At 37.5% G+C, this 27,792-nt stretch overlaps 1 protein-coding gene across 3 annotated transcripts; it reads right to left on the reverse strand.

Annotated features, from left to right (window-relative positions):
* Positions 1-2,197: 2,197 nt before the first annotated feature.
* LOC101743541 (apyrase) lies at positions 2,198-25,839 on the reverse strand. Of its 3 annotated transcripts, none has more exons than XM_004927651.5 (11): positions 25,526-25,839; positions 13,383-13,605; positions 12,667-12,864; positions 11,651-11,781; positions 8,852-8,975; positions 8,314-8,440; positions 7,678-7,835; positions 5,528-5,609; positions 4,688-4,837; positions 4,180-4,322; positions 2,198-2,401 (listed from the first exon to the last, which is right to left on the reverse strand). In XM_004927651.5, the coding sequence occupies exons 1-11, from the start codon at positions 25,642-25,644 to the stop codon at positions 2,276-2,278; spliced, it is 1,581 nt and encodes a 526-aa protein (XP_004927708.1). In that variant the 5' UTR covers positions 25,645-25,839; the 3' UTR covers positions 2,198-2,275. The 3 variants fall into 3 exon arrangements, with proteins under 3 accessions (XP_004927708.1, XP_062529035.1, XP_062529034.1); XM_062673051.1 differs by lacking the exon at positions 25,526-25,839 and adding an exon at positions 13,938-15,036 and having other exon boundaries at positions 13,383-13,679; XM_062673050.1 differs by lacking the exon at positions 2,198-2,401 and having other exon boundaries at positions 4,699-4,837; positions 25,526-25,780.
* Between the last annotated feature and the right edge of the window lie 1,953 nt (positions 25,840-27,792).

Consider the following 27,792-nt stretch of genomic DNA (forward strand, 5'->3'; position numbering starts at 1 on the left):
CTCATTTATTATTTAAGCGACTGATAATTAATTAGGTTGAATATCAGCCGGAATGGACGTGAGCGCTAGGTCAAATGGTTCATCTGAATTCATTTTGGCTGCTGGCCTTGAGTTTTTAAGTCTTGCCACTGCGAGGCTCCATTTATATCACTTCTTCTTTTACTAGTGGTCGGATCTCTTGTGAGTCCGCACGGGTAACTACCACCACCCCGCCTATTTCTGCCGTGAAGCAGTAATGCGTTTCGGTTTGAAGGGTGCGGTAGCCGTTGTAACTATACTTGAGACCTTAGAACTTATATCTCAAGGTGGGTGGCGCATTTACGTTGTAGATGTATATGGGCTCTAGTAACCACTTAACACCAGGTGGGCTGTGAGCTCGTCCACCCATCTAAGCAATAAAAAATATAAAAAATCTACTTCCTGTCCTTGTCCGTGAGCGTCATGAGCACAATAAAACAACAATTGAATTTTTTTTTTAAAATAAGTTAATTGAGTACATAGTCCTACAACAAAACAATTTACAAAAAATAAAACTGCGAATTTAATTACTCCGTGTTTTTTTGTAAGCACATAACCGTCGGTCAACTTTGTGACCAATTAATTTTATTGTTTACTACTAATCTCAGGAACGATTAAAGATGAAACAATTGTATATATTATAATAGATCTATGTATGAGGCCATCAGCGCAAAAGTGGTCTAACCCACAATTTTTTATATTCAAAGTTATATGACGTATATTGGAATTTATTTAAAATATAATAAATTTTGATGCAAATCCGGCCTATCCATAGTTTCACCCATAGATAACAGATAGCTTTGTAAACATTATTTTTGCGCGTATGTATTCCTGTTTTTGCCTACTCAAATTCAAATTCATGAAAGTTCAAACCTAATTGCCTCCATACTTACTATGGTAAGCTTAGGCCACTTTTGCGCTGACGGCCTTCATACGTATGTCTTTAAAGCTATATAAGTATCTCTCTCTGTCAATCTCTGGTTCCCATCCTTCTTCTCCTTGCAACGACAATCCTCAACGCTGATGTCCTGGCCTCCTTTAATTACTTTCCCCTGGATTATCCTGCAACAGCCCTGCCTATCCTCGGCTGCGCGGATGGCATCATGGACTGAAGTATGGAGAATAAAGCGTATCTGGTCTGATCAGCGCACAATAGGCTCTGGCTCCCATAGTATAGGAAATCCTGGATTTGGATTTGGGGCGAGATGACAGTGTGTGAGAAATCCCCACTTATTATTATTCTTTTTTACTATTCTTTTTTCTTACCTATGCTGATAGCCTTTAGAGACTATTTCAGCTTCGCCCTAACGTGTAAGTGAGCTCACGTGGCTCAAACCGGAGTGATGCTAACACTGACCCTAGTAAGAGCAGTGCTTCGCAGAATCTACCACCGGACCGGAAACGCGACCCACTGAGAAGATCCGGCGAGAAACTCAGTGGGGCTTTTTTTACAGTTGGCAGGGCATCATACCTATTTCTACGTTGCCATCTCTGTGGGTTCCTTAACAATTTAAGACAAAGTGTCTACACTTATCTACGCAATAAAACGTTTTCTTTTTACCATCGCACCACACGCCGCCATTCTTATTACCTCAAACCACTACCTGCATTTAAAGTGTTCCTTTAGTGGTTCTAAAATAAAAACACGAGAAGTATTTACTTTGTTGTTTTAGCGCAACGAAATATACCTAATATCCTAATGAAAATATGGTTTTCAAATAATGTTAACCGCAGGCAGGAGTCGCAGTGGCTAAACAATAAGACTGTAAGAACGATGAAATTACGCCGGTATTCGAATCCTGTAGGCAGTTACAAATTTTGGGAAATAAATACGTAGTATAAACATATGCTTACGAATCACTACCAAGATGAAGGAATCATAAAAAAAAAAAAAAATATTGTGCTTTCAATAGCCAAAGATTAGATCTAGGTACTACTTGTACGATTTAGCTAATATGTACTGTAATGATCATAATTTGTTTTGTGCATCAATAAACCTCCGATATAAAGCAAGACCTCCTTATTTATGTAGAATAAAATTTAACTTGAGCTTAGAGGCTACGAATTTGAATAAACAACTTAATATTTTATGATTATATAAAGGGCAACACATACAATACCTCTCGATCTAAGCATTTCTGCCGTTCACGCTAAAAGCTACGAGAAAAAAATTTACAACAATCGTGAAATGATTTATTAACAAAATTTATTTAAAACGTATAATACATATATTCTAATATATTATTTCTTTTTTAAACTAACGGACCATATTTATTCTGTTACCAACATTTAAATCTATAGGTGAATGTTTCTTGATATAATCTTTTAAAACGTCTTGATCGTAGCCGATAACTTTCATGTTTTTCTTCTGCTTTTTGAATATCTGAAAATGAAAAAATTTATAAATAAAAATTGTCTCACAACCCTAAAACATTTGAATATTATTTTGAAAACCGTTCTTTCCAATGAATGTGTGTATAGATGTTTCTATTCATTCTGACTACTCGGTTTTTTATTGCTAACTAGCTGACCCGGCAGACTTCGTAGTGCCTCAATCGATAAATAAAAGACCTAAGCTTTTGTATAAAATAAACTTAAAACAAACAAAAGGAATCCGTCCGACGGGAGACACATCAAAGGAAAAAAACAAATTGTTATTTTCATTTAATTCCGAGCATTTTCATATTTATCTACCTTTTAAGCCTGGACTTCCTCTGGACTTCCACAAATAATTCAAGACCAAAATTAGCCAAATCGGTCCAGCCGTTCTCGAGTTTTAGCGAGACTAACGAACAGCAATTCATTTTTATATATATAAGTATAGACGAATTTTTCTCCCTACCTATTCGGTAGTAGCCTAAAAGCCGATTCTAGCTACGCCCTGACGGGTACTGAGTTTCTTTACGAAGTTTATTTGCTACTAATTTCATTCTTAAATAACTACAGTCAAAACCGTTTACTACGACATCGTTTAATACAACATGCCGGTTATAATAACCAAAAACAAAGGTCCCGGCTGAATGCCATATGACCGCCTTATTAAAAATATTGCTTTCTACGACATTGGTAATAACGACATACCTCATAAAACGACCACATTTAACTAATATTTCGGAGAATTAGATCTGTTAGAACGACCGGCTAAGCTGTATTGTAAACAATTTGAATAGGTATCCACATTTGTCTTCAATGGCTATTAAAATCAGGAAAGAAAACAATAGGATTTAGTTTTCTAATTCTTAGAAACAAAACACGTGCATGCGGTAGAGTCAAAGCCCGCTTCTTCATATCTCTTCAGTTAGTTTGTTACTTATCTATACACAAGACGCACCAAAACTTTGTGGAGTTATTCGTGAAACTTTCAAAACGTCGCAAAGAAAAAGAAAACAAATTAATATTGAAGAAAAATCGCGTATTATGTAAATATATTTTTCCAATAATTCCCTATCGATTTATTTGTACTTGCACGATACACATTAAGCATCACCGGTTGTTACGACTATCGGTTTTTACGACTGAATATGAGCAGTCCCTTCGATGTCGTTATAACAGATTTTGACTGTATTATTAAAGATTATAATTATACAAAGTACACAAACACCTGATCTTATCATTGACGACACTGTACACTTTAATAATAAAGATATAAAATTAATTTAATAAGATATTATTAAAATAATAAGACATAATTCAATAAAAATATAGTAACTTTGAATTTCTTCTACAGTATTTCGCTTTACACACGTGAACACCAGTAAATATACTGGTAGTAAATAATTAGTTACACTGGTGGTAGCATCGATCGTAGATCTACGATCGTTGGGTGGTAGGACCTCTTGTGAGTCCGCACGGGTAGGTGTCCCATAGGTACCACCATCCTGCCTATTTCTGCCGTGAAACAGTAATACGTTTCGGTTTGAAGGTTGGGCAGCCGTTGTAACTATATCTCCTCTATACCTCTATATCCGCCACCCACCTTGAGATATGAGTTCTAAGGTCTCAGTATAGTTACCTGAGACCTTAGAACTCATATCTCAAGGTGGGTGGCGGAATTAACGTTGAAGACGTCTATGGGCTCCGGTAACCACTTAACACCAGGTGGGCTGTGAGCTCGTCCAGTCATCTAAGCAATAAAAAAAAAAGTATTGTTTATTTAATTACCGTGTAGCCATCACCTCCGTCAGCCAAAAATCCTGGGGCAGTGACCTGGTAAAATTTGTTGATGTCCATGCTCTCTTGACCGACCTTCACTGAGTATAATCGTTTTCCTTCCCGCTTAGTCATATTATAAACTATTTCCAAACCTGCAATTCAATTCAAGTTCCTAAACTTTGACTATGCGAATGAATAATTCTAATTAAATTACTTTAATCCAGGTTGTCTAAAGAATCAGTGTCTCTCTAATTTAAAAGTAAATCATTTTTTCCAAAATAGAAATCAAACCGATGCTCTTCAAGATATAATTAATTAAAGACAAAATTTAAAAACAACGATTCCTAGTTTCTAGTTCAATGATCAAATGTCCGCAAAAAATACAGATTTGCTATTACTACGAAACGACCGATTAGATTCCATTTTATTTTTACATTATCATGTCTCTAATTTTTTGTTACTGTATAATGCCCCAAGTGAAAAAGCCACATCTGCCAGTTAAATAAATAAAAAATACCAGAAACTTGCAGCATATTCGGAATTTCTGATGGTAGGACATCCTTTGCGCTTCTCTCGAGTAACTCAATTATATATTTTCCTTTCATTTGGAATGTTTCTATTTGATCGTAGTAAGGCAGCAGCTCGACGATGTGGCCGTGGGTGATAGCTATGAATAAAATAGTAGTTATATTTTAAAAAAAAAACAATACGGCTTAATCTCCTGTGTGATATAAGCAAATATTTATTTTACACAATAGCAACATATCAAAACAACAACCCAAGAAAATACTTCCAAATATTGTTACAGTGACTCCTACTATTAGCGAGAGCTTGGTAAATAGCACAAAAACGGCACCTAAGCCGTCCTATGACCAGACAGATGACATATCAAAGTAAAAACGCGTAAAAACGCGGTAGTAAAATTAGAGGCGAAAGAAGTGATATTTGATGAAAAACGACATAGTGAAACAAAATGACTAGGCATTAGTGGTTACTAAATAGTAGTGAGTACAGAACGATATTTTGTAACCTATAGATTTTAATTCCGAGAACTATCAATAAAAATGTTTTTCTTTAACCTTCATTAGTTTATTTGAATCCCAGCTCGTCACTATACTATATCTATATACTGTAATAAATAAAAAGTCAGAATAAGTAGATCGATAATGAATTTTCGGGAAACTTTTAAAACTCCGGATTCAAATTCTCAATACGCCTCAAACGTTAAAAATATCCGAATGAAGTTCAAACTATTGGTGCTTAAGGATTTTTGAAGTTGTTAATGAATGCTTCTAATGATCGCCGAAATTTAAAGTTTGAAATCCAGTAGTTTGTTAAATAAAATAAATCAACTTACTTCCTTCTGGAATGTTTGAAGTAAGATACGAACATTGCGCGAATGCGATGTAACTCAAATCGGTCTTGACAGTATTCATAGCCTGAAACAAAAATAATAATCAGTACGAGTCAAGAGTATTAAACGGTAGGCAGCGGCTTGGCTCTGCCCCTGGCATTGCCAACGTCCATGAACGACGGTAACCACTCACCATCAGGTGGGCGGTATGCTCGCCTATACGGCAATTTAAAAAAAAAACTCGAAGCTGAAACGACAATCAATGCAATCGCTCTCACAAGTTCAATATCAATCAATATCAATACAACCAGGGATCCTCTTGTCGTCAATATAAGACTAAGACAAAGTTATAGTTAGCTTCTTCGGTTTTATTTTTTATTTTTATTGCATAGATGGGTGGACGAACTCACAGCCCACCTGGTGTTAAGTGGTTTTACCGGAGCCCATAGATATCTACAACGTAAATGCCGCCACCCACTTCGGGATATGGGTTCTAAGGTCTCAATATAGTTAGAATATTCCTTGTAATAAGAAACGTAACGGAAGCCTAGGTCGTCTTTAGTCGTCCGTATTCTTAGTATTTTTATATTCTGTTACTTTGTATTTAATACTTGCAATTGTTGTGCGACTTCAATTTTTTTTTTTTTTTTATGATTGAAAGATTACTGTTGGCCCGGAGGCCTTTCCAGTTTCACCAGGACAGGTGGGCGAGCAAAGGCTCAGCCAGGAGGGGTGGGATTTGCTAACAGCTACCCGAGCGCCTCCGAAGGAGACCTAACAGCTCAAGAGTAGCTGCTTCGCGAATGAATCTACTACCGGATCGGAATCGCGACCCGCTGAGAAGATCCGGCGAGAAACTCAGCGAGCTGATTCATGGGTTAGGTTGCACGGCGAACTCTTTGTCGAGTTCGACGAGTACGGTTACCGAGGTCCCTAAGCCTGCTCCTAGTGTTAGAGCTGAAGGCGTCTAATGCAAAGGTTATTGGATCTGATGTATCCGTAAGGACGTGTCTAGGGCGTCGACGGTGACTGGCTCCTGCGTGATCAGAATTCGGGGAGTAGTCAGCGGCGGCTACCATAAGGCGAATATCATGACGCATAGCCTTATCGAAGTACCGTTCCGACACTGACTTCATGTATTTCTGGATAGATTCGAGGCCCAGGTCGTCGTGTAGGTCAACGTTCCTCACGAACCACGGAGCTCCGACGGCTAACCTGCAAAAGCGGGATTGTAAAGATTGGAGGGTGCCTATGTGTGTGCGGGCCGCGTGAGCGAACACCACACTCGCGTAAGTCATGACGGGGCGACTTTAATTGCTTTTGTATTAAATGTATGACTGACTTCGTTGCGCGCGTGCATTCTTACAATTTACTTATTAATGTGCATGGTTCCGATAAGACATGGTTCTGAATATGGATCAGCTACAAATGAGTTCAGTTAATGCGATGATCTAATGCGATTAATCTTTCAAAGCTAAAATTTTATAAAAAAAAAAAAATTCGGCCTTTTGTATAACATAATCTTTGATGTACTGGATATATTATTTCCCTCGTAGGCAGATGTATGTACAGCCCACCTGAAGGTGAGTGGTTACTGTCACTCAAGGACGTCAGCAAAGCAATGCTGTCAGCAAAGAAAAACACGTCATAGCGAGCGATCAGAAAACCGCGTCGTGAGGAATTTAGTTTACTCTAGTTACTCTGCAATCCAATCATAGGAGTATTCAAGTGATGGAACTGTGGAGCACATTATCTTCGATTGTCAAAAATTTTTGATCGACAGACTAGCGTTGGCCAGTGAAGTTAGTGATTTTGAAAATAAGTGTGATTTATTGTTCCACCCGCCGCCATTGAAACAGTTGTTACAAGACGAACTTACTTACAAGCACATCTACAAATACATAAAGAATACAATTAAAACAATTTAATGGAATGGGCTCATAGTCATATTAAGACGCCTATGAATGTGCTATGAAAAATAAGAGTAGACCTAAAAGTTGTAAAAACCAGGTCACAAAATCCAAAAAAAAAAAGCAGTATCCTCAATTTGTAGACAAACTGTTTCTTTAATTGCACTACTGCTTAATTACTATTTCTGCAGCAATACAATCAAGTTAACTAAATAGGCCAAAATATCGTCCAATCATACATACTTTCTCATTAAAAGCGTCTGTTACTAAATTTCCAAGCGCACACTCCTTAATTTGACAATTCTTGAACGGCATGTCCACTAGAGTCTCACCAATCGGCACCGCTGCGCCTTCGTGAACTTGTTTCATGTATGGTTTTAGTTTTGCCTTCATCATTGGATCTAAGAACGAAAGTCAAATGTCATTTGTCGATTGAATTCCCAAAAAATATTAAGACATTTCTATTGCCCTTGTAGACAGACGAGGATACGACCGACGTGATGGTGATAAGTTTTTTATTTTTTTATTGCTTAGATAGGTGGGCGAGCTCACAGCCCACCTGGTTTTGAGTAGTTACTGGAGCCCATACGCATATACAACGTAAATGCGCCACCCACCTTGAGATATAAGTTCTAAGGTCTCAGTATAGTGACAACGGCTGCCCCGCCCTTCAAATCGAAACGCATTACTGCCACAAGGCAAAAATAGGTGGGGTGGTGGTACCTACCCGTGCGGACACACAAGAGGTCCTACCACCATTCTATCATTTATTCTACAATATCATTCCACAATAATTTTCGCAGTACCGCGGGACAAATAGTTTCGTAACTAAATAAAACTAAATAAAAATATCCCGGAAAATAAATTAAAATCGAATACCTTCAGGAATGGATCGGTCCAAACGGATCATGCCCCCGTTCCAATCAATCATGTTACCATCGCAGTCGAAGTTCACCGTTATGTTGCCAACATATTTAGTAAAGGCAGAGGCTTGGACAACTAACACCTGAAACAATCATTATATGGTAATATTTTAATAGATTTTACGCTATCATGAAAAGCACCACAATGTATAAAGAAGTCTCCCATAAAGCTGTTAACAGCAATACACATATACAGGGTGTAGAGCGACCGATCTCGAGGCGAAGTTTATAAATGAATCACATGAAATAATATTCATTTATTTATGTGGTCAAAAATATTTGACGTTTTATTTAGTTCATATTGACATCAGTAAATTTAAAGAGTAGCTACCTACTTCAAAGGGACCTAATATTGAAATTTATATTCTTCTTTTTAACTGCATATGTGATTCCCATTATAACTGGCTCACCAAGAAGAAAGTTCTGAGGTAACAAATAATAAATACGATCGAATTGATAACCTCCTCCTTTTTTGTAGTTGGTTAAAAGCTTACCTTTTTCTTATTGTCTTTATCACTTTCGACAATCGTAGGATAATCACGTTGAATTGATTCAGGTCTGTGCGAGTGGCCGCCAACGACAATGTTTACGTGTTCACCGAATTCTCTTGCTATGCGTCTGTATAATAAAATAAAAAAGTATTTTATTTAAGTAAAAGCTGTTAAATCGTCATGATTCACCAATACAACAAGAAATTCAGTGCTTGCTCTCTTCCAAACATACTCGCATGCACATAATATGAACATTACACGCAAAACTTTCAAATATCACTACATAGTATAAAACAAAGTCGCTTTCTCTGTCCCTATATCCCTATGTATGCTTAAATCTTTAAAACTACGCAACGGATTTTGATGCGGTTTTTTTAATAGACAGAGTGATTGAAGAGGAAGGTTTATATTATATAATAACATCAATTAAATAGTGGAGAAATCAATAATAAATTACAGTTTCCGAAGCGAAGCGAGGGCGGGTCGCTAGTTATCCTATATAATTAACACAATCAACACAAATAAATATTATTAATAATATAATAATATATAGTAAATTTAATTAAGACTAGAGGTCCTGCAGTGGTCGAAATTCGACTATAATTAATTGGAATTTTACTTTTGTACACTATTATGATTGTATTTTATACTTCTATAATCACAAATTTCACCAAGACTACAATATAAAAAATAATAACAAAGACAAACCATATTCTATTCTCAATTTGACAACAGACGTCAAGAACAAAAGTTTGACAATAAATAGTATGCATGCGTGTGTGCGTCAAATACATAGTATGTAGTGTGTGTAATGTTTTCTTTATTGATTTAATGTATCTTTTATGCATTATTTAAAAAAAAAATTAGCATTGTGCACTTCTTCTCTATATTCTCAATAAGTGTGAAAAATTTCATATTCCTCCGTCCACGCAATTTTCTTAAAAAGGGATACAAAGTTTTTGCTTCACATATTAATATATAGATATTTACCTCGAACTGGAAGAAACAGGAAATTAAGAGAAGTTAAATGTTAGTTCGACTACCATTTCAAACGAGATGAAACCCAAGGAATAAGCACTACTTCTAGTGATTATTAATGTGTTTGGTGCGAGTTTTTTAACTTCTCGATCGCGTAAAAGTTAACTCAAAGGACAATGCCCAAAATTGGGCCAACTTCATGACAAAACTATTTGTACTTGAAAAACTATGCCTTATTTTTTCATGTTGTTTAGTTTATGTATCAACATTTCTTTCACCCTGGCATTGTTTTACAAAAAAATAAATTACTTATTTGATAACATCATATCAGCAGAAAAAAAAGAGATTTCTCTTAAACCTGGGTGAGAATATAAAAATCGTTTTCTGAATATGAAACGATATTTCTTTGTCTATCAAATTAAGTTAAAATCATCATCACCCGACAACTTTTTTAGGGGCCCAAACACCCATAGAAAATGGGCATTGTCCTTTGTATGGAGTTGCAACAGCGCCTCTAGCGGCAAACGTAGGACACTGAAGTCTCAAATATCAAAGTAACTGCCGAATCTATATTATAGCTTCAGTGATCTATATATTAATACGCGAAGGAAAAATTTTGTATCCCTTTTTACGAAAATTAAGCGGACGGAGGAGTATGAAATTTCCCACACTTATAGAGAATATAGGGAGTGCAAAATGTTAATATTTTTTTTAAATTATGCCAAAAAAATACATTAAATCAATAATAAAAACATTACACACACTACAATGTATTTGATGCACACACGCATGCTGTTTATTTATTGTCAAGCTTTTGCTCTTGACGTCTGTGGTCAAATTGAGAATAGATTAAATATTGTTTGTCTTTCTTAATATTTTTCTATAGTGTAGTCTTGGTGATATTTGTGATTATAGAAGTATAATAGTCTTTGAAAATAGAATCATAATAGTGTACAAACTTACAGTTTCAATTATTATTAATTATAGTCGAATTTCGACTACTGTGGGACCACTTACTAGTAATAGTAGTTTTGCCACTAATTATATTTGCGTCATCTAACGGTTAGCACTTAAATACATGCATATGTATCTACAGTTGCAAAATTGCCTGGACACCTTCAATTTATAAAGCTGTGACGTTTTTAAGTATAGTTTACATAAAATAAACTAGATGGCGTTGGTGGTCTTATTCTTTACATAGTAACAACCCGAAATGAATGTATTGTAAGTGTATGTACTAAATGTATAATAAGTGTGTTTTATTTACCAACTAATCTTTCGTTTTAAATAATGAAATCTTAAAGCTAATTCAATCAAACGACTATCAGTGGACGTCTGTGGACTGAGATGATGTTATTACCTAATTCGTTGCCTAAATGACCTTTGATAGGTTCAAATGATTTCGTAAAAGAAGGTTGTGTTATATATTATGTTATTGAGTATATGGATTTATTTTTGTATTGTGTATGTAAAAAGACACTATATTCATCATACTTTTTAGGTTCGTGTTTTTTTTCATGTCTTGTCTTCGTGAAATAGAACTCTGTTAACGCGGAGATTCAAATTATCTCATCATGTGTTTGAGGGGCCTGTTTTTTCCTACACTAGATGATTGATTATCGATATCGATAGATATCAATCACAAGAAACAAAGACAAAAGGCCACAGTCTAAATCGTAGGGTAGCATTTGAGTCCTTCAAACGTGTTACTGCATTTATTGTGGTTCGCTGTTGTACCTTGTTGTGCGGTCTTATAATACATCCCACCACCAATAAAAATGTAACAAGTAAACGTTTGGAAACATAATTAAAATAGGTACTTACTTATCCACATCGTATCCGCAATGAGATAAAACAATAATAAAATCAACGCCTTCCTTTTTAAGTTCGGCAATCTCTCTCTCAATCGTCTCGTACGGGTCCAAAAACTTTGCTTTTCCGGTAATAGAAAATAGCTAAAATCAAATTAATAATTTAATTTTAATTTCGATTTTATAATAGTTAATAGTGTGGCCTAAAATAATAGCGTCCCATTTTCTTCTCACAGTTTTCCAAAACGACTAAGGAATCTATCGGAGAATATGCTCCAGCGTTATGAAGGCAAACTGCGTACGCCTTTAAGCTTTTGCGTTGCAATTTATTGAATTAGATGTGTACTTGAACTAACAATACATATGATATAGTTGTTTCACATTAAGTTATGCACCTACCACAGGATTCTCTACACCACCCTTGGTTGACTGGTAGAGAATGCCTCAGGCATTAAGTCCGCCATTGTACTTATGTGCATTAAGTTGAATAATAAATAGATATCGAATGCTTTCGAGAAATTAAACTCTGTAATTAGTCTTATTACCTTTGATGTTATTCCCTTTGCACTACGAGACATACTTCTTCAAAGTTTTACTAGAGAATTTCCCCTTGTCCACTGCATCATTTTTTTATTTATTGAAGTATTACTGGTGGCTCGGTAATCTTTCCAGTTTCGCCGGGACAGGTGGGCAAGCAAAAGCTCAACCAGAAGGGGTTGGATTTGCTAACAGCTGGCCGAGCGCCACCGAAGGAGACCTAACAACTCAAGAGCAACTGCTTCGCGAATGAATCTACTACCGGATCGGAATCGCGATCCGCTGAGAAGATCCGGCGAGAAACTCAGCGGGCTGATGCATAGGTTAGGTTGCACGTCGACCTCTTTGTCGAGTTCGACGAGTTTGGTTATTGGGGTCCCTAAACCTGCTCCTAATGTTAGAGCTGAAGGCAAAGTTTATTGGATCTGATGGTTCCGTAAGGACATGGAAACATTTGTAACACTTGTATTATAAAGTGTTTCTGTCACTTACCTGAGTGTCTGTAGTAATCAGGCCAATAACTCCAATCTTTTTGCCATCCCGTTCGATGATAGCATGAGACTTAAACTTATCTTTCAATATGGGTTCGTTGCTAGCATCCATATTTGCAGCTAGAGCCGGTGCTTTTAAGGCAGCCAAATAAGGAGCCAGACCTTCGGGTCCATCGTCAAAATCGTGGTTTCCTATGGCCTGAAATAAATTATCTCATAAGAAGTCGTCGTGGCCTAAAGGATACGACGTCCGCTGCATTCGTGTTGAGCGATGCACCGGTGTGCGAATCCCAGGCGGGTGCCAATTTTTCTAATGAAATACGTACTCGCTTTATTTATTAATTCACAAATTTAACACAAAAAACCACAAATATAATGATATGTTATAAATTAATCCCATTCTCTAGAAACTAAAATCAACGTAACAGTCAATCTTGACTTTGGTCGTCTAAATTTGATGGGTGGACGAGCTCACAGCCCACCTGGTGTTAAATGGTTACTGGAGCCCATAGACATCTACAACGTAAATGCGCCACCCACCTTGAGACACAAGTTCTAAGGTCTTAGTATAGTTACAACGGCTGCCCCGCCCTACGAATCGAAACGCGCTACTGCTTCACGGCAGAAATTGGTGGGGTGATGGTACCTACTCGTGCGGACTCACAAGAAGTCCTACCACCAGTAAAGAAGTACATAATAAGGTAACGGGAAGCTTACGTGAGCATCGATCGGCAAGAAGTTCATGAACTCTTCAACGATTCCCCACTTGAGTTCCGTGTACCAGAACGTACCCTGGAAACTATCCCCAGCTTCTAATAGCAAAGCATTGGGTTTCTCTTCTTTCAACTTATTAATTATATAGTAAAGCCGAGGATATCCTCCTAGACAGTGACTATTGTTTGTTCGACAAATAGGAGAGTCTAAAGATGTCTCCTCAAATCTGAAAAAAGACAATTTAAAAACAATTAAAACATACAGCCTAGAAGAATACCATGCGCCCTTTCTGCAATAAGACTTTTTTTTTTATTGCTTAGATGGGTGGACGAGCTCACAGCCCACCTGGTGTTAAGTGGTTACTGGAGCCCATAGACATCTACAACGTAAATGCGCCACCCACCTTGAGATAAGTTCTAAGGTCTCAGTATAGTTACAACGGCTGCCCCACCTTTCAAACCGAAACGCATTACTGCTTCACGGCTGAAACAGGCAGGGTGGTGGTACCTACCCGCGCGGACTCACAAGAGGTCCTACCACCAGTACCACCAGTACCACACTTAAATTAAAACTAGAAGATCTTATATGATAATAATATATAATCTGTCTGACTATAGTATTTCCTTCGGTTTTCGCGAGCTGTAAACATAACAACTACTTTTAAATGTAACTATCTCTCTTTTTTTTTTATTGCCCTTGTAGGCAAACGAGCATACGACCCACTTGATGGTAAGTGGTTACCGTCGCCCATGGACATCAGCAATGCCAGGGGCAGAGCCAAGCCGCTGAGCTCATTCCATAGCCGGATGGTACGTGGCAAAAAAGACCTCTGGAAACACACTGTAATCTATTAGTCGAGCCACATATACTTCTATATCATGCATCTTCCGTTGTTTTGTTGTCTAAGACAATCTTCTCCCTATATAAAAAAGTCTCGAAGAGCTAGTTTGTTAATTTTGTCAATAACAATTACAATGGACTATTTACTGATTCAATATCTAGATTCTTTTTTTTATTTTTTTTTTATTGCCCTTGTAGGCAGACGAGCATACGGCCCACCTGATGGTGAGTGGTTACCGTCGCCCATGGACTTCGGCAATGCCAGGGGCAGAGCCAAGCCGCTGCCTGCCGTTTAATAACGATAAGTCAATGACATTTTCTCGTAATTGAACACTAGTACCGATTTATTGGTTCTCTTAATATCTATTAGTTCACTTTTGTTCAACACGTGTTGAGATTACGAGCTATTTATATACTACTATAAATTCTATAAACAAATAAAAGAAATAATAGCAAAAGCGTTTTCCCGTATATCTGCGGCACTTCAAACATAAAATTAGTTTAAAAAACTTCACTCTTATCTATTTATGGATTTGTTTTTCTTTAAGTTTCATCGGCCTAGATTATATTATCAAATAGGAACGGAAATACAATAAATGTTACATTAATAGAATTTACAATCGTTTAAAAAAAACTTATCCTCAAAGCTTACTTCAATATCTTTAAGCCGACTGCCTCAAAAATAGTGAGGTTTTTTAAAGAGCATAATATCGAGAATATTAAAATTATTACAGACTAACTGTTCCGACGGCTTCACCGTGTACACGTCTTTGAGGGAAACTCTCAACGTAGTTTCCCGTGAGAAGGAGATATTCGTGGGGTAAAAGGTAACCTATAGGTACCACTCTCCTGACCTAAAACTATATATTTGTTTTATCATGCCCGATCGTTTTTTGTGAAAGAAGGACAAATGAAGACACTTTCACTTTCATCAAAAATCAGAAAAAAACTTCACTTAAAAAAAAAAGAACTCATTCACAGGGCCGGATTTAAAGGTCTAAAGGCCTCGGGGCAACAGAGGAACGAAGGCCCCCTGACCTCAACTTATATTCCAAATAAAATGAACAATTTCTTCAGTCCAGTTTTCCAATAAGTGATTTATTATGAAACCACGTAGATTCTCTTAGCATTTAACAAACATGCATAAATATAATTGGAGACAAGAATGATCTGAAATTAAATTTCGGAGGAAGGAAAAGATGTTCCTTTACTACGAGTAATGTTTACTTGTCGGAATTTTAAAGATTTTTTTCAAAAGTCTCTATTGTGGGGGCCCTCTGTTTGTGGAAGCCGGTTTGCGCTCCCCTAAAAGTGGCCCTGCTTATTCAAATTTTAATACTCCAAAATAAATTATCTGTTTGTAATGTCTGTTCTTGACGTCTATTGCAGCGGAAAAATTCGCAGCCTGAACGTCTCAAAATGGATTAGATGTAGCTGAATAAATGAATATAATAGTATAGACATATATTATATGTACACAGGCGAAGCTAATAAAAGTGCGATTTATTAATTTTTAAACATAAAAAGAGAAAGAAAATTAGAAATTATTTTATAACTGTTTGCGTAAACTTAGTGGCCATACGACTTATTAATTTCTTAATTCAGTTAGAGTTCGATGAACCTAAATATACGTCAATAATATTCACACCCAAATTCTTAATTTGTTTTACTCTAAATTTATTATCAGTAAGCCGATAAGCCGAATAAAATGTAGGGCCACTTTCGATGTTTTTTTTTTTTAAATGATAAGTTCCCGAACTCTATTAAGCTTTTTATGTTTTATTTGTCTCTTCTCTTTTTATTAATTTATAGAGTTGCTGACCCAGATAATCATTTTACAGAGTGAATTGAAAATCTTATTATTAGTTCTATACTAATAATAAGATTTTTTTTTGTATGTAAGTTTTGTTTTGTTAAAAGTAATGATTATAAAGTGTCGAAAGCCACTTTGAATCATTTTTATCTAGATTTTTTCACGATACGCGAAATACAAATTGAAAATCCACGATATCAAACCATAAACAGGTAATTAATTAAATTAAATTAATATCATTTCAACTTTAGAATTAATTTGCTCATCCCAGGGTACCAAATATAATAAATAAATAAAAACATAAAAAAAATGATATCTAATGAGTTTAAAGTTCATTGACGCAATCGACAAACGTTATTAGTAACTTTAAAACTTTCGCTTTCCAAAAACAAGAATCAAAGAAAAAGGGTCTTGTTGACTTCTAAGGCTTTTTTATCGGGGGTGGGGTGGCTTTGGCGGTGTCACTCGATATCGCCAATGCGTTCAACACCCTGCCCTGGTCCGTGATAGGGGTGGCGCTGGAACGATACGGAGTGCCCCCCTTCCTTCGCCGGGTGGTGGGTTCTTACTTGGAGGACAGATCGGTCACGTGTACCGGACACGGTGGGATCGTGCACCGGTTCCCGGTCGTGCGCTGTGTTCCACAGGGGTCGGTGCTCGGCCCTCTTTTGTGGAACATCGGGTATGACTGGGTGCTGAGGGGTGCCCTCCTCCCGGGTCTGAGCGTAATCTGTTACGCAGACGACACGTTGGTCGTGGCCCGGGGGGGAAGTTTTTCTGAGTCTGCCCGTCTTGCTACGGCTGGAGTGGCGCATGTCGTCGGCAAAATCAGGAGATTGGGCCTCGACGTGGCGCTCAGTAAATCCGAGGCCATGTGTTATCGCACCATCTCTTTCGAGGCGGCATGTGTACTGGCTGGGATGCCGCCTTGGGTCCTGGAGGCGGAGGCGCTCGCTGCTGACTATCAGTGGCGGGCTGACCTTCGTGTCCGGGGCGTGGCACGTCCCAGCCCCAGTGTGGTCAGAGCGCGGAGGGCCTAATCTCGGCGATCCGTGCTGGAGTCATGGTCCAGATGGCTGGCCGATCCTTCGGCTGGTCGTAGGACCGTCGAGGCGATTCGCCCGGTTCTTGTGAATTGGGTGAATCGTGACAGAGGACGCCTCACTTTCCGGCTCACGCAGGTGCTCACTGGGCATGGTTACTTCGATGAGTTCCTGCACCGGATCGGAGCCGAACCAACGGCGGAGTACACGCTCGTCGCCGTTTCATGATAACTATCTTATCAAACTTATTTATTTACAATTTTTCACTGAAAGTTGGCAAGGTAGGACCTGTCGTTGTGACGAGGTTTGGGGAAAGCATATAAGCTGTGGACGTCTGTACACTGAAAGACAGAAGTTAGATAGGAATTATTATATATTACGTACGCTGAAATGGTCTCTCAAGACCATCAGCTTAGATAGGAAAAAAAAACACATTATGTGTTGTATTAGTCCGTGCTGGAGTCATGGTCCAAACGGCTGGCTGATCCTTCGGCTGGTCGTAGGACCGTCGTAGGACCGTCGAGGCGATTCGCCCGGTCCTTGTGGATTGGGTGAATCGTGACAGAGGACGCCTCACTTTCCGGCTCACGCAGGTGCTCACTGGGCATGGTTGTTTCGGTGAGTTCCTGCATCGGATCACAGCCGAGCCGACGGCAGAGTGCCACCATTGTGGTTGCGACTTGGACACCGCGGAGCACAGGCTCGTCGCCTGCCCCGCATGGGAGGGGTGGCGCCGTGTCCTCGTCGCAAAAATAGGAAACGACTTGTCGTTGCCGAGTGTTGTGGCATCGATGCTCGGTGACGACGAGTCGTGGAAGGCGATGCTCGACTTCTGCGAGTGCACTATCTCGCAGAAGGAGGCGGCGGGGCGCGTGAGAGACGCACAGGCCCGCCGCTGTCGAGCGGGGGCCAGGGAGGCGGATTTTGCCCAAGCCCTGGCCCTCTAAGTATTTCGGGCCTCCCTCACATGTCAGCCTGAGGACCGGCGAAGGGGGCCTAAGAAGACGACGTGCAAGCTGCTCTGCACGCGTTTTATGCAAGAGCATCCGGGTGATGGAAGGCCGGCTATCCTCGACCCACGTTGGTTCTGACCCAGCGGAGTATTCCGTAGGATAGACCATTCTAACCGGTGCCATCTGGGCGGGCTTCGGATAGCCTGCCGACCGAGAGGACTGGTGCTCGTAGCGCCGACGACCGCCAGTCCGGCGTCCCGAGGGGGAGGGTGATGGGAGAGATGTACTCCGCACTAAACGCTTCACTTTCCCCCCTTTGCCTTTTCATGAGTTCTGTCTCATGCGAGGTTTGGATGCTGGTTGTTGAGCGCTAATCTCAGAAAGTACTGGTCTGATTTGAAAAATTCTTTCAGTGTTAGATATAACATTACGGTAAGACCAATACAAGGGTAGCTCCAATAAATAATGTTTCAAAATAGGGGTTTAAATAGCTCCATAACATTCTATAATAAAAAAATATTTTCACTTTCTACGTAAATAAAGTGGGGGGTAAAACTTAGCATTATGGCAAAGTAATTATTCCACGCGGACCGAGTCGCGGGCAAAAGCTAGTTAAAAATAAAAATATTCTATCTCCATCTAAATATTGCGTGATAAATTTAAAAATATTAACGATGTAACGTGGAACGTGGAATGCGGGAATTACTGAGAACTACATAATATATAAAAATAACAATATTATTCATTCATAGCATTATAATTATAGTGAACAATACGGGAAGATCTTCTAGTATTATTGCGATATCATTTACTAGCGATCCGCCCTCGCTTCGCTTCGGAAACATTAAAACACACATGAAACCAAAAAAAAAAAGTAGCCTATGTTCATCAGGGACAATGTCGGCTTCTAATGGAAAAATAATTTTTCAAATCGGTCCAGTAGTTTCGGAGCCTATTCGAAACAAACAAACAAACAAATCTTTCCTCTTTATAATATTAGTATAGATTAGTATAGACAATATTCCTGTGATAATAGACGTCCGATGAAAAAAATAATCAGATTTTTCTTCTAATTGTTTAGTTGCCACACATTTATATGCGAAAAAAATCTTCTAACGTAGTTCAGTTTTTTTTCTGTGAAGTTTTGTTTTATGATAACAACCGTGATCACCCACGAATACAATATTAACATCATAACAAATTAAGATAAGGACAAATAAGTGACATATTACATAATAATTATAATTCCAACCAAATATTAAGTTAATATCAATTTAACAAGGTATTACAACTTACATAATATCTAATCAGAAATTTCACACTTTAATGAATTTTAAAATAAACTAATACTATCAAATTTTAATGAGTGCAGATTTATGTAGCATTCGCTTATCTTAATGTCAATATTTAAAAAAACAAAGAGTAATTTGATTTAAATAATGTTGTGAATTAATTTCAACATCATGATCCCATTCATGAGAGGGAATTCGTGATGTTTCCTTATCTCTTTTTCGACTTCTGTTTTTATTTTTATTGCTTAGATAGATGGACGAGCTCACAGCCCACCTGGTGCTACGGTGGTTACTGGAGCCCTACGACGTAAATGCGCCACCCACCTTGAGATATCAGTTCTAAGGTATCAGTATAGTTACAACGGTTGCCCCACCCTTCAAACCGAAACGCATTACTGCTTCACGACAGAAATAAGCAGGGTGGTGGTACCTACCCGTGCGGACTCACAAGAGGTCCTACCACCGGTGTATTCTTTTATATCATTTCTGTTCACTGCCGTCCATATACGTCGGCAATATTAGGGGCACAGGCACTTAAGAACTTAAGCGTTTGTTTGAAAAGAAACACGGCACAGCGTCCGGCAAATACTTAAGGAGAGGTTTCATTTCACACGTCTTAACTGATCCAAGCCAGCAGACATATAATAGAAATAGAAAATATAATAGAATTTTTATGAACTGTTAGCTCCAAGGCGTATCTTATGTCTGCGGAGCGTTCGCAGACGCTTATGAGGATAGGACAGGAAAGGATATGGGACCTTATGCAATGCAATCGTCGTGGCTTAGGAAGACGTCTAGCATGCTCGTAACGACCAATGCAACTATAATGATGGACAATTCCTGTGGGCATTTAATTAGGACTGCTTCAAAGTTGGTTCACAATGTGAAATATATACATATATAGGCATAGAAGGTCTAATGACCATTAACATTTCTGATGTGAACGCTGATATTATTCTACGGTAGAAAAACATCCGCCCAATAAAGATATTATTTCCAGAAAAGTCGTTTAAATGTCCAGACCATACTGGTAAGTACGAAGTTCATTCACCTCGGACTCGATAAAAAAGCGCGTATCAAAAAAACTGATTACATATTTACGTAATTTATTTTTATAAATTCGTTCATATTTCTGAACAGAGAAAAAAAAAACCAGTATTAAAAATAATAAAAGTGGAACTTATTTTGTTACATGCGAGTAGGAGTCTTCGTTAATATATAATTTATAAAACTAAATACTAAGTCAATTTATTACACCATATTTTTTGTTAGCAAAAGTCAGTATGAAAATGATAATAATAATAAAATAAAAAGCCTTTTATTTCGTACAAGTGACATAAAAAAGTGACAAAAACAAAAAAATAATGCAATTCTTAACTAATAAAATTAAATAATGTATCTGTATAAATAATATTAGGTATTATTTCCCACTTGCAAGAACCCCTCCTCGGTTAAAAGCCTCCTCCAAGGCTAGCCAATCTTCTCTGGATTGCGCAAATTGCAGTATAAAAATTAGTAGTAGTTAAATTACATAGCAGGAAGATTTAGGATAGTCGTGAGGTTATTTTTCTCATGTTGCCATTATTATTTTACTATTGTCATTACTATTATTTTATGGTAAGAAACATGTCATTGTATAAAGATTTTTTTATTTTATTTGTTGATAATAAATACAATGTATTAGTCTCGTTTTAGAGTCGCTTTTTCGTTACATTCGGTTTCAAATCACAATAGCAATAAAAATTATTCGCTTCAATAGAATATGCAATTTCGAAAAGGGCACATCTCTGAAAATGTAAAATTTTCAGGAAATGAAAAAAGACTGATTATTTTCTAAAGCAGTGTAAAATTTAAAATATTTACTTTTGAGATTTATTTTCGTGTTAATTAGAAATTCAAAATTACTGGAATTATTATAAAATGGGTGTAGGTAAGCCTCAAAACTACATGTATAGTCAAACCTGGATAAGCGAGAGTTCAAGGGAGCACAATCTCTTTCATGCTTATAGAGGTTTCTCACTAACCCGAGTTTCTCGCTAATGCTCCCTTCCGGATTTTCTGGATTCAAACGCATTCACTATTTCAAGTTTATCACTTAATGACAGTACTTTAATTTTCCATTTTGACATGATGCAGAACAGAATTTTCCTTCGCAATTGATTAACGATAAACTGAGTAATTCCTGCAAACAGGACAGTAAATCGAAAAGAATGCGATAAATTAACGTTATTTAGTTCCACGAAAGTTAAGAATGAGTCATAAAACAGCAGATGTTAAATTTGTAATTTGTTTTGTCATTTAATTTTGTTCCTCGTAAATAATATAAATAAATAAAGCCGACTGTCGCTTATAGAGGTATACATAAGTAGCAGTCTCACTTACGGAGGTCCATGAGGGAAAAACCACTCTCTCTTACCAAGGTTTCTGTTTCTCGCTAATAGAGGTTTTGGGAGCTTAAAATGACGGGTCCTGGCTATTACTCTCACTTATAGAGTTGTCTCACTTATCCAGTTCTCCCTTACCCAGGTTTGACTGTATATGAAAATACGTATTTGACAAAATATGCGACATGTGCCCTTTTCGAAATCGCACATTCAATAAGAACTTAACAGTTGGATCCGATCTAGGTTTTTTTAGAAAACTTTCCCGGAGTGCGAATAACTAATGTATCAAGTTTCATCACCATCTTTGGCTTAGTGGACAAACGTAGTAGTACTCATTTTTATTTAAAGAAGATCGATAAAAATTCAGCGGCTCCATGTTAAGATGTCTTTACAAATACCAGAAAGCTTATACATACGTCACAAAAACAAAATTCCCCGGACATCGTATATTTGTTTTAGTAAATGGATACATACTTTGAAACCAGACCGGCTGTGACGTAGTCATTAATCACGAAACGAACTAAGACAAACAGGAAATGTACGTTAGTAATTTTCTTTCACTGTCTATCCGTAACGTAAGGGGATATTGCAGCTACACGCGGAAGGGTAGGTGAACTCACGGGCTCAACCTGAGAAAATTTGCTAATATTAGCCCTAACAAGAGCAGTGCTTTATAGAATCTACCACCGGATCCAAATTACGACCCACTGAGAAGGTCCGGCGATAAACTCAGTGGGTTGTTTTTTTTTTTATTGCCTTTGTAGGGAGACGAGCATACGGCCCACCTGATGGCGAGTGGTTACCGTCGCCCATGGATTTCAGCAATGCCAGGGGCAGAGCCAAGCCGCTGCCAACCGGCTGTGTCTATAAGTTACTTCGCTCGCCGAACTCTTCGTCGCAATCTACGAAGAACGTTTGTACAGTGACAATAATGAGACCTTAGAACTATATCTTTTTTTTTTTTTTTGCTTAGATGGGTGGACGAGCTCACAGCCCACCTGGTGTTAAGTGGTTACTGGAACCCATAGACATCTACAACGTAAATGCGCCACCCACCTTGAGATATAAGTTCTAAGGTCTCAGTATAGTTACAACGGCTACCCCACCCTTCAAACCGAAACGCATTACTGCTTCACGGCAGAAATAGGCAGGGCGGTGGTACCTACCCGTGCGGACTCACAATAGGTCCTACCACCAGTGGTTACGCAAATTATAATTTTGCGGGTTTGATTTTTATTACACGATGTTAGTCCTTCACCGTGGAAGTCAATCGTGAACATTTGTTAAGTACGTATTTCATTCGAAAAATTGGTACCCGCCTGCGGGATTCGAACACCGGTGCATCGCAACAACGAATGCACCGGACGTCTTATCCTTAAGGCCACGACGACTTATATCTCAAGGTGTGTGGCGCATTTACGTTGTAGATGTCTATGGGCTCCAGTAACCACTTAACACCAGGTGGGCTGTGAGTTCGTCCACATATCTCAGCAATAAAAAAAAAAAAGTCAACAACAGATAAATGAACTTTTGTGTGTTGTATTCTTTCGTGTATTACAACGTTTTGAGAAACTCAAGAAATCGTTTTATGGAACATTTCAAATTAAGCCAGTATTCGGTTGGCAGTATGACGCTGCGAAGCGGAACTTAGTTGCACTTGTATCCACTGGTCATTAACTTAATACTAGAGATCTCGCAGTAGTCGAAATTCGACTATAATTAATTGGAATTGTAAGTTTATACACTATTGTGATTGTATTTTATACTTCTATAATCACAAATTTCGCCAAGAGTACACTATAAAAAATATTAACAAAGACAAACAATATTTAATCTATTCTCAATTTGACAACAGACGTCAAGAACAAAAGTTTGACAATAAATAGTATGCATGCGTGTGTGCGTCAAATACGTGTGGTATGTAGTGTGTGTAATGTTTTCTTTATTGATTTAATGTATCTTTTATGTATTATTTAAAAAAAATATTAGCATTGTGCACTTCTTCTCTATATTCTCTATAAGTGTAGAAAATTTCATACTCCTCCGTCCGCGCAATTTTCGTAAAAAGGGATACAAAGTTTTTGCTTCACGTATTAATATATAGATTTTTCTTGTTGTCGATATTCGATCATAATCACTGATACCTCAAGATTTATGTTTGCTTAATGTATAAATTGGCTCTTTTTATTGTAAACATAGAAAGTAAGTTTCCCTTTTTTATTAATTTCACTAAAGCACGTTACTAATTTGAATATTAGTTTTACAGTACCTATTCATAAACTATCTAAACTATATTTATGGTATAGAGACGTGCTCGCTCTTTTGGGAACCGGCTTTAATTGGATGATTAAAGTTTTGACATTCAACGTTTTTCCCTATAAGATCAGAATTATATTTTTAAAGATCAAATCGATCAAGAAAATAATTGATGAATGTCGTATTTAATTGATTCTTTAAATGTCAATTTGTGTGCATAAAATACGTTCCAAATTTCGTAACGAAATGTATGATTGCTCATCGGCAAAAAGAGGAAAAATCTATAGTTAATTAATATTATAAAGCTGAAGAGTTTGTTTGTAATATTGAAATAACCGCTTTTTATTACATGCATATGAATATATATGCGGTACATACACCAAAATAACATTTTTTACAATTTTTGTCTGTCTGTCTGTTTGTTCCGGCTGATCTCTGGAATGGCTGGACCGATTTTGACGAGACTTTCACTGATAGGTTAGCTGATGATATAAGGAGAAACTTAGGCTACTCTTTTTAGACTAGCTTCTAACTACCGGTCCGGTTTAAAAAAAAATTTCAGTGTTAAATAGCCCATTTATCGAGGAAGGCTATAGGCTACATCACGCTAAGACCAATACAAGTGGAGCACCAATAAATAATGTTTCAACATCGAGGTATTTTTCCCTTTTGAGAGCTTCCGATGCGTGCGCTGCAGAAACGGTTAAAGTTTCGCTAAAATAATTTATGACAGAATTGTTCCCCTTTAAAAGATATAAAAAAAAGTCCGCGACAGCATATGGCTATATGTTAAGGTTGGCTCACTATAACGTTTTTTATGCTAACCAAATTTGTTCTAAAATAAAGCATTCTTTGTGAACTATTCCACGCGCACGAAGTCGCGGGCAAAAGCTAGTATGATAGTACCGTCTCGTTCGGTTTATATACAATACATCCTACCGTCAGTCATTACCCTAAAAGGAATGGATTTTAATTTTATAACAATATTATTCCTCAATAGTATCGGAGGAGTGGTTCGTGGACACTGGACAGGACTTAAGTACGTATTTCCTTAGAAATTCATTCACCTGCCTGCTTCCGGAGAATTGAACACCTGTATATTCAAATCTTTTTATAATATACGTGTATAGCTATACACTGGTCGTAGGCCACTGCGATGTAGCAAATATATTTGATCTATTATTTTGAAAACTATTAGTCGTTGTACCATATTAATCAATGAAATATCGGTTATAATTTAAATGATTCATTAGGATTATCATGGGAAAACGCCTACAACGCAGAAATGCAAACCCTAAAATGACAAAATAATACTATAGAGATTATAGAATTATAGGAATTATAGGATTATAGATTATAGAATAGATTATAGTTAACTTAATGACTAACATTTTATTTGATGTTTTTTTATATGTCCTGTTCCTCAGAAATCTTAGCTGTTCCTCATACAATGCCATATAATATAGATAAGCGACTATGACTATACACCACCAGCTTAGTATTATTGTCGACATTTGAGGGCGACGTAACAAAAAGGTTCTATCATTAAAAAAAATAACTCTTACCTCGCATGAAAGTCGTTGAAATGGATCAAATCCAACGAAAACGGTCCCTTGCATTTTATACTCGAATTCTCTACGGACCCGAAATAAAAAATCAATGATATCGTAAAATATCTTAACATTTTGAGAGGTTTTGTTTTTTCTTTCTTTTTTTTTTTCTTTTCTCTATCGACGAGTACCGCGAGTAAGGACCAAATCTCAAATGATACTAAAGCTAATAATCTACATCATACCAGCTTGTAATATGTCGCGGATACCAAAAAAATAAACTTCAGACGTTAGGGTCAAGTCATACTGTTATCGGAAAGTTATCTTTGTAGAAAATAAGTTTGTGGTCCAGCACTTTCATGCGTGGCTTTCGAGCCTATAATCACAGGTTCGAGATTGGATGCAGATACTGTTGATTTTTTCAAACAACAATCTGTACTGATTTATTCTTTTTGATGTGAAACATCTACCGCCGCACGTAAAACCGATTTCTGGCGTGGTGACGCATGCCGTGGCGACGCGTCGCCATGCGCAATCGACTGTGAGATTCTCTCCCACTCGATCCGGCGTTAAGTCATCTCTCTCGTTACACCGAGCTCGGATACCTATAGTGTATACTCCGTAGTGTATACAGTGTTGTTTACTACAGTACACATAACCTGTGTTTTACTAGAAAACAAATAATTTTTTCGTAATATTTTATTTTATCATTATGACATATTGAGTTCCTATCACAATCTGTTCTTTTCTGTATATTACTTTTACAAAATAATGTCGATGTTTCACATCTGCCAGGCGTCCCGTGACGGCTCACATATTTCTTTTTTATAATTATTCTGTGTAATGCAAATATATATTAGGTATTTAAGGACGATAAGGCGACCTGTGAGTCAATACGGGTAAGTACCACCACCACCCCGCCTATTTTCGGTGTGACGACTGGGACAGCCGTTGTACTATAAAATAAAGACTTAAAACTCGTGTCTCAAGGTGAGTGATGGCATTTACGTTATTGATGTCTATGGGCTTCGGTAACCCCTCAAAAACAGGAGGATCGTGAGCTCGTTCAATTAAAAAACTAAATAAAAGTTCATATTTATTTATTCTCATTTTTATTCCACTCGAATCAACTTAAAATATGCTATAGGAATTATTCGGAACGCAACAAAAATAAGACTAAAATAAAAAATAAATAATAATTAGAAAAAACTAACAAAATACGCTTTTATAGAAAACCCAACTAAAAAATAGAAAATAAATTTTAATAAATTTGAATTATAAGTAGTGTAAAAAAAAATTATTTTATTGTAAAAAAGCGTTTTCTATAAAAGCGTATTTTGTTAGTTTTTTCTAATTATTATTTATTTTTCATTTTTTAGTTGAATTTCAATTTTTTCAATATTTTTTTTTATATTGAATTGTCATCGGTCCTTAATAAGTATACCAAATTTCGAGTTAATGCGACGTTTTAAAGGGGGTCAAAATCATGTTCAAAAATTTCGTTACAAACATACATACGTCTGAAGCTAATAAAAGCGTATTAATATGCATAAATTGAAAATCGCGATTCATCATCATCATCAGCCTATAGCAGTCCACTGCTAGACATAGGTCTCTCCAACTGCTCGTCATAGAGCACGATCCTTGACTTCTCTCATCCAGCTTCTGCCAGCCACCCTGCACAGAGCATCACTCCACCGAGCCTGAGGGCGTCCTGAACTGCGTTTTCCAATTCGCGGTCTCCACTCAAGAACGCGTTTACCCCAACGGTTAACGGTTGTCCGGCTAATATGGCCAGCCCATTGCGCCTTAGAAATCGCGGTTACCTAACTTAATATTTATCAATATGCAAGATTTTTTGTTTGTATGATTAATAGTAAAATACTAAATAAATAGCATTTATTTGATAGAACGACTCACGAGCCACAATTCGCGAAGCTATTGCACTTGCGTTGTTAGGTCTCCTTTGGAGGCACTCGGGCAGCTGTTACTAAATCTTTTCCTTCAGTTCCCATCACATTCTCATTCCCATTCCGATCCCACACGTCCTTCCGGATCCATCAGATCCAGTAACCTTTGCATCTTCAGCTCTAACACTAGGAGCAGACTTAGGAACCCCTGTAACCGTACTCGTCGAACTCGGCAAAGAGTTCGACGTGCAACCTAACCCGTGCATCAGCCCGCTGAGTTTCTCGCCGAAACTTTTCAGCGAGTGGCGATTCCGATCCCGTGTTAGATTCATTCGCGAAGCAGCTGCTCTTGATTGGTTAGGTCCCCTTTGG

Source organism: Bombyx mori, chromosome 16 (genome assembly GCF_030269925.1).
Source record: "Bombyx mori chromosome 16, ASM3026992v2".
Classification (NCBI taxonomy): domain Eukaryota; kingdom Metazoa; phylum Arthropoda; class Insecta; order Lepidoptera; family Bombycidae; genus Bombyx; species Bombyx mori.